Source organism: Drosophila teissieri, chromosome 2R, assembly GCF_016746235.2.
Source record: "Drosophila teissieri strain GT53w chromosome 2R, Prin_Dtei_1.1, whole genome shotgun sequence".
NCBI lineage: Eukaryota > Metazoa > Arthropoda > Insecta > Diptera > Drosophilidae > Drosophila > Drosophila teissieri.
In genome coordinates, this window is record NC_053030.1 from 20,354,637 (window position 1) to 20,362,066 (window position 7,430).

Below are 7,430 nucleotides of genomic sequence, written 5' to 3' on the forward strand. Positions count from 1 at the left end.
TAAACTATTTATGCCTAAGCTAAGTCTACAATCGTACTATAGATCACTTTTTTAAAAATCATACTCAACTCGTATGTATGTGTGTGTATATTTTTGCATATTTATTGATAAATAAAACGAAAAAATTTACAAAAAACCCGAACGAGTTCGCCCCCTCTGTTGCATGTGAGATTAAGTTTTTATTGTTTATACGTTTTAGAGTTTTAAAATTATCAGCAATACGTACAGACCTTACCGAATACGAATACAATACACGGGCTCATTTTGCTGGCTTTTCAACTGTTCACTTAAATAAACATTACTAATATTCTTATATGCATATTATATTGTTTTACAATATTCCATTTTTAATTGGGCTTCGAATGTTCTCGCTTACTTGGTGTCAAACATTTTCTATTTATACGCTGTTTTACTGCAACTTCAAATCGCATATATCAATTGGAATCTCCCATAGCTACTTCAGTTACCTTGATTACTCAGTTGAATATCGGTATGGCATGGAGTATTTGTTGATACAAACAGACTGAATTCAACTAAACCGAATTATCAAGAGGCGTATGTGATGCAGATGGGTGGGCATAGGACATGGGCTGGTGGTTTTAAAATTAATTAGAACTAAAAGGTACTAATGTAAAGTTCTCGACTATGAGAAAAAATAATTTAGGACGTCTCTTAAACATAAACAACTAAAGGTTTTAGGGAGGGAACCTAACTATAACGTGGCAAACGCTTTGATATCGTCTGTGCTGTGCGTCAAGCCTTAAAATGTACAGCGGATTTATACAAAATTACTTCTTCGATTACGAAATGCCCTCCTGGCGACGACGGCGGTCGGAAACTTATGTACAAAGCTTAATGTAAAACGTGCAGCGAGCTGCGGATTCGGTAGGGTTTTGGATACGCAGTCGGGGGTCTGGGGATCGTGCCTTTAACGCTCAACGCTTGGCGACCAGGCGGCATTTCTGGACGCGCACGCGTACTCAGGGAAGCGAATGAATATTGAACGCGGGTGGCGGTGCGGGTGCTGGCGGTGGAGCAACTGGAGCCTCCACTGGCGCTATGCTCTCCGTTTTCATGGGTTCCACGATATCAGGCGCATGCATATGCAACTGGCAGTATACCTTGCGATCCTCCTCGCTCAGGCTCCAATTGGCGGATCGCGCGCATGGTACATGAGCTGCGGCCTTGCAAGACCTTTGAAAACAGCATATACTAGCTCCCGCCTGCTGGCAGAGAACGCATTGGTATCTCGTACTTTCCCACACCGCAGCATCTAATCCGTTGACGTGGGCTCCGATCAAATGGATGTCATTGCTCCAAACAGCACAGTCCTCGTGCAACCAAACTTCAAAGCCGTTCTCTGAGGTCTTTCCCATGCCGCGGAACGTCTCCACAAACTTTGATTCGGTACTGCAGTCCAGTGGGTCCACGGAGGAGCATTGTGAGCGGGTCTCGTTTGGATCGTCGCTGTAGGATATCGAGCTATCGTGCGTCTGCTTGCGCTTTCGTTTATGCTATAATAAAGTTGTACATTATTTGGTTTGGTGTTAATGTTGCAAAGCTGAGTATTGTGTAAGTCTTACCATGCTGATCTTCGGCGCTTGCATAATGTTGGCTAGCGTGGCAGGCACAGCGGGCAGATTCCGCTCCTGCCCCTTCACCATGTCTTCGCGCCTCCGCTTGTTTACAAATAGTCCATCGATGTCCTGTGCCCCTGGTGCCTGCACAGCGGCACGATACTCGTCGCAGTCGCTAGTCACTAGATACGGACCGAAGAGATCACCTAGGCCGAGCTTATGGGGACCCCGCTTGCAGAAGACACATATCCATGTGGAGTCGGTGGTGTCCGCATCATAACGATTGCTCAGCGTGGAGCTGTGCATTCCCCTCAGGTTTTTTCGTTCGTGCGGCGCCTTTTTGGCCTTCGTCTGCTTTTCGTTCACGTCCTCGGCACTGTGTGTGTTCTTGATGCTCACGCTTCCATCCGGTTTGATTAGTATAAACGGAGACTTGAACCTAAGCTCCGGAACGGATACTCCTCCATTTGTAGGCGCCGGAGTGCTATCCTCGTCGGTGGTGAAGGCTGGTTTTCGTGCCGATTTTTTCCCATTCTGTTTTGCATTCTTTGCATTGCCCTTTCCCGCTGCTCCCTTCTTTCCCTTGACCACGGCGCTCTTTTTCTTTGCTCCGCCGGCGGGTTTACTTTTCGTAGCAGAAGCCGCTTCGCTTAGTTGGCGAGCTGCAAGAGCTGCAGCAGCTGCCGCCGAGGTGCTAGGCTTGTCATCATCTTCAAAGTCCGGCTCTTTAGTCACCTTCTTTTTACGACCTGGCTTTTTGGCAGGCGCATCGTCGATCATGAAACGCAGCAGTGAGGCATCCATGCCCATGGAAAGCCGACGTGGTGGCGGTCTCCTGGGCACGGGCGCTTTAGTTGGAACCGGGGTGTTCGGTTTACTGTCATCTCCGGCAGCCAAGGGTGTCGATGTGGAGCGAGATTGGGGTGTGGAACTGTGCACGGGGCTGGGCATTGTAGACTTCATCGCCGCTTTGGTGGCGACTGGCCGAATTTCGGGCGTAGGTGCTGGATTGGGTGCCAAGGCTGCAAGCATTGAGGTCTGATTTTCCGCTGGGGTATCGAGCGTCTTTGTAGTGTCCAGAGCCAGCTGGGCGGTCAAGTCGTGTGCCACCATCGCTTCCGATTTTTCTGCTGGCTTTTCTGGACTGGATATCCGTTCCGTCTCCTCCTCAATGCCGGCAAACATTTGCTCTAGCTTATCCTCCACTTCGCCAAAGGGACAAGACTCAGAGTTGGCAGCAGGTGATGATTTCTTGGGGGATTCGGTCGCAGGAGGCGCAGCAATAGCAACAGCAACAGCTGAGGGTGGAACAGGGTGCGCTGGCGATTCCTTGTTCGCAGCTGGTTCCTCTTCCTCATCACATTCGTGCACACTTACCGCCGGCTTAGCATCGATGTTGCCCTGCTCTACTAGGGCAGGAGATGCAGGTGTGTCAGTAGTGGCTTTATTATTAATCTCAGGCTTCGGATTATTATTGACAGCATGGCTACTTTGGCTGCTATGCGTGTTTGCGCTAGAGCTGCTGGAACTGCTGCTGCTGCTATTGCTTTGCGGACTAGGTGGCGGCATTGCAGGAGATGTATGCTTCTTGGGTGGCTCATCGTCCTGCTGCATTCGGTGCTGTTCTGTAAGGTTCCGCTGCAGCAGGGCCTGCCTCTGCTTCTTGGTCTTGGGGTTCTCATTGTCGTTATACAGTGTGGAACTATTGCTGTTGCTATTGTTCTCCGCAGGAGCAGGGGATCCTCCACGGCCGTTTTCTTGCGGCGTCTTCTCATTTTGGGCCTGCGACTGGTTTTGCGAACTGAACGGCTGAAACTCACCGCCTCCATTCTTGGGCGACTTTTTGGGGCTACAGCTGTTGTTCAGGTGCGCTGGCTGTTGATGCTGTGGCTTGTTATTTTCTCCCTCTGGTGCGTTTTCATTTGGGGTAACTCTCATCACCATGCTGGCTTTTCGTTTGCGGCGCTTTCGGCTATTGCTGCTGTTACTGTTTGATTCCAAAGACTCCTCATTGGAGGTGGTCAGGTAGGGAGACTCAGGAGCTTCTGGTACCGGGTTTGCGGCAGTTTTGTCTGGCTCAGAATTTCGGTAGGACAGATCAGTTATAACAGGCTGTTCCTCTGAATCTGGTTTGTGTTTGACCACCAGATCGAGATTCGTCAATTGCGCGTTACGGGAATGATGTGTCTGATGTTGACTTGAGGATGATGTTTGCTGCTGGCCCGCATCCTGTGGTTGAGCGTGAAATTGTCCGCTGGTCAGGAGAGGTGGTAGAAGCGGTGGTGGAGCTGTTTGGCTGGTCGCATGCTGATTGTGGTAGTGCAAGTGCTGGGGGTGTGATTGTGATTGCGTTTGATCCTGCTGAATGTGCTGGTAGCTACCTCCACTGGAGCTATTAATCTGATGGTGCAGATGCAGTTGATTGTAATCCATAGTGGGTGATAAGACCTGGTGAGGAAGGGCAGCCAGTGGAGACTGAGGCGTAGGCGGCGTCTGTGGTCCATTGTATTTGGGGGTTAAGTTGTAAGGCGGCTGCTGTTGCTGGTGATAGTTTCGTAGAGGTGAGGCTACAAACAGAATTTAAATTAATATGCTACTCCTTTTATACAACGTGCTTTCTATATAACGTCTTACGTTTCTTGTTGGCATGTTGCTGCTGTACATTGTGCGTTGGCAGTTTGCTAGCTGAGCTCGCTGAAGGGTATCCAAAATCCTTCTCCTTCTGTGGATTCTTCCCCGAGAGGTCGGGGTCAAAGCTGCGTTTTAATTGCGTCAGCTTAAAATTCTCATCGCGAGATTGCATGTAGTGCGGGCTGGTTATGTGATTGTTGCTCCCACTATTACTGCTGCTGTTGCTCCCAGTGTGATTGGTGTTCCCAGAAGCAGATGTTGGCGGTGGTGGCGGAAGCAGAGACTCGCAGTCGCCTCCATTACTGAGGCTACCTGATGGGGCTCCCTGATTTTGGCGGCTGGACTGCAGTAAACTGACATGGGCAGCTGCCATGGCTGCTAGATGTTCCTGTTGCTGCTGCTGTTGCAGCTGCGCGCTGGTGGGCGTGGCATTGGTTGTGAGATTTTGACTGTTTCGTAGAGAAATTCCTCGGTACAATTAAATGAAGCTATATAAGACTTATGCACTTACATTGAAGGATAATTGGGGGGATGTATGAGGGATTGTTGTTGCTGTTGGGTTTGATGTGGTTGCTGATTTGGCGATTGCTTGGCCAGCGGCTGGGCCGCACTTCGTGCGGACTGTAGGGACAAGTCCATGGAGTTGAATGGCAATGTTCCTGAGTAGGGCGGTGCCAGCAATGGATTCATCTGATGATGGTGGTCCAGCTGAGAATGCAAATACGAGCTTAGTGATAACTGATTGACTAGTAGTAAATAAAACAAATACGGGAAATGGCACAAAAAAGCAAACAAAGATATCAACAACTAAACGATACTAAAGAAGGCTTCTACGGCCCAAATGGCGAAGGAATCGAGCATGCGTTTGGGGACTACTAGGATCTGGATAACTGGCAGATTGATCTCGACGGATTCTCGCTTTGGCCTAATTACGTTTTTATGATTGGCCGACATGAAATTGTAAATGGCATCGGGTGGCGGTGGAGGCTGGGCGGAAACGGATCCGGAAACATGCCAGGCCAACGGAGATCGCACCATTCCGGGCCGTTCGTTGGACATGTGCGCCAACTGCGGCTGACGGGGTATGTACGAAGGAATCTGAAGATGAAGTGTATGTCAGCATTTTGTTACGACCAAAGACGTTTCTCCAACTTACTTGTAGGGGATTCCAGGAGGCGTTCTGGGCCGCCTGGCTGAGATGCCCAGGATGGGGATGGTTGTTGTTGGCCATCTCTTTCGGCGGCAGCTAACTTAAGGTGCTAGTATATGTCACCCAGCTCATGGACTGTCGTCTCTAAGCAATCCTTTGGGCCAATGCGGAATGTTAACGAAAACCCGACAGCTGGGAATTGGGGAACGGTGCGGCTGGAGGGAAAGGCGACCTAATCTTGATGGGCAGGATCCTGAACACGAATTTGCTAACTCCGGCCGGACAGCCGCTGCTCTTTTTCGCCCATAAACAAGACCGCACGCACTTTTTTCACACACCACCCACACACCAACCCACTCGGAAAAGGCAAAAAAAATTTCTTTCGCCGCTCTCGTGGTCCTTGCGCGAACAGTCGATAACACAACCTATCGGACAGATGACAGCGCGTTGTTTTGCACGCTACGCCAAACGCACGCGGTCCTTTGCACTGCCGAACGTCCTGACAACATTGTTTATTAGCCACTGATCCATTATTAGTTTTGTATGGCTTATGCTTAAAGCGGTGTTAACTTATTATTGCGAAGACACAATTTCCTAAATTATCGTCAGGGGCTGGGATGCTGGGTTGTACCTCTTAATTTTCAGCTGCAGCGCATTGCGAATTCGTTGCGACTGCGTGCAAATTTTTCTTGTTTTGGGTCGCTCAGCGCAGGCAAATGAAAACGGGCTCCAAAACGCATGAGCCGGTGCCGTTTCAACGGCTAACACTTCGCGCCGAACATGGAGACCGAAATAAATATTATTTTGCCAATGCCGCAACTTTGTTTTTGTGTTTTTACGTGAATTTTAAATTGTTAAAAACAAAATGTAATTTATTAGAGCTGGAACTAAAATCGATATCATTTCGATACCATCGATATTTCACCTGGTTGAGAAACATCGATGTTCCCTTTGCAACTATCGATAACTTCCACAGTCACTTTTTTGGACGAGTGAATTATAAAATAAATAGTCTTATATTACCCATTCTAAAACATTTTGTAGTGAATTGTTACGGAGAGATAATCCCAAGGAGGATTATTTTCAACATGAATCTTAATACCGAAAAAGTTCCATTGGTGGAAATCAATTTCTTCAGCCCTGGTCGAAATGCAATCAAACGCCGGAATGTGCAACATTTAGATCGCAATGAGCGCGGGAAAACGTGGAGCGTTGATAATATTTGAAGGATGCGACCGCAGTGGAAAGACCACTCAAAGTCGGCTGTTGGGTAAGTCACGGAATTCCTAAAAGACGTAAATATAATCTGTGATCTCTTCTAGTTGAGCTACTGAAATCGAAAGGCATACCGGCATTGCCCATGAATTTCCCTGAACGCAGTTCCAGCATTGGCCAGGTGATAAACTCCTATTTAACCAACAGCAAGGATCTGCCGGATGAAGTGATTCACCTTATGTTCTCCGCCAATCGCTGGGAGCACATGAACCAGGTGAAGCAGAAGCTGCTTGAGGGCTACACATTGGTTGTGGATCGATATTCCTTCTCCGGCGTGGCATATAGTTCGGCCAAAGGATTGGACTTCGACTGGTGCTATGCTCCGGAAAGAGGGCTCATTAAACCTGATGCAGTTTTCTACCTTAGAGCACCACCAGATGACCTTACAAACCGTGGGCAATACGGTGAAGAGCGGTCAGTAAAGCATTTGCAACAAAATAACCATTAAAATTACAATCCCATATCTTATGTCATTGCAGTTATGAGAAAGTCGAATTCCAGGGTCGTGTGGCCAAGGTATTTGATCGCCTTTGCGCAAAGGAGGCCAGCTATTGGCACCAGTTCGATGCCAGTCAACCTGTGGATGAGTTACATGCGCGGATAGCAAGCATTACGGAGGAGCTCCTGCCCAAAGTGGCCACCCAACCCCTGGACACGTTATCATAGCACACGTCCTCGCATCGCCATTCATTAGGGGGGATTTACATTGATTTATGCAATACACGAATGTTTGTTATAAATGTTTTAAATGCCGCTTAACTTTTAATTTACGATAAAGCCGTGGGCAATAAATCCAA

General features: G+C 48.3%; 2 protein-coding genes across 3 annotated transcripts; one reads left to right on the forward strand and one right to left on the reverse strand.

The window, feature by feature from the left end:
- Positions 1 to 76: 76 nt before the first annotated feature.
- On the reverse strand, positions 77 to 6,239 carry LOC122613819 (uncharacterized protein CG5098). Of its 2 annotated transcripts, XM_043788209.1 has the most exons (6): positions 5,365 to 6,239; positions 5,142 to 5,306; positions 4,720 to 4,916; positions 4,212 to 4,657; positions 1,584 to 4,144; positions 77 to 1,514 (listed from the first exon to the last, which is right to left on the reverse strand). In XM_043788209.1, exons 1-6 carry the CDS (start codon positions 5,437 to 5,439, stop codon positions 981 to 983), a joined length of 3,978 nt encoding a protein of 1,325 aa, XP_043644144.1. In that variant the 5' UTR covers positions 5,440 to 6,239; the 3' UTR covers positions 77 to 980. The 2 variants fall into 2 exon arrangements, with proteins under 2 accessions (XP_043644144.1, XP_043644145.1); XM_043788210.1 differs by lacking the exon at positions 5,142 to 5,306 and having other exon boundaries at positions 5,990 to 6,239.
- A 229-nt stretch (positions 6,240 to 6,468) lies between these two features.
- On the forward strand, positions 6,469 to 7,382 carry LOC122614158 (thymidylate kinase). The gene is made up of 3 exons (XM_043788652.1): positions 6,469 to 6,628; positions 6,681 to 7,047; positions 7,113 to 7,382. Exons 1-3 carry the CDS (start codon positions 6,547 to 6,549, stop codon positions 7,297 to 7,299), a joined length of 636 nt encoding a protein of 211 aa, XP_043644587.1. The 5' UTR covers positions 6,469 to 6,546; the 3' UTR covers positions 7,300 to 7,382.
- Positions 7,383 to 7,430: the final 48 nt, after the last annotated feature.

Bases quoted from the DNA above. Each gene is read 5' to 3' on its own strand.
- LOC122613819 (XM_043788209.1), bottom strand. From the start codon at position 5,439: ATGGCCAACAACAACCATCCCCATCCTGGGCATCTCAGCCAGGCGGCC. The intron at 4,917-5,141 runs GTAATTAGGCCA...TTGCATTCTCAG, and splicing joins TGTCGGCCAATCATAAAAAC to CTGGACCACCATCATCAGAT. The intron at 4,658-4,719 runs GTAAGTGCATAA...TCTACGAAACAG, and splicing joins CCCCCCAATTATCCTTCAAT to TCAAAATCTCACAACCAATG.
- LOC122614158 (XM_043788652.1), top strand. From the start codon at position 6,547: ATGAGCGCGGGAAAACGTGGAGCGTTGATAATATTTGAAGGATGCGAC. The intron at 6,629-6,680 runs GTAAGTCACGGA...GATCTCTTCTAG, and splicing joins CACTCAAAGTCGGCTGTTGG to TTGAGCTACTGAAATCGAAA. The intron at 7,048-7,112 runs GTCAGTAAAGCA...ATGTCATTGCAG, and splicing joins GGGCAATACGGTGAAGAGCG to TTATGAGAAAGTCGAATTCC.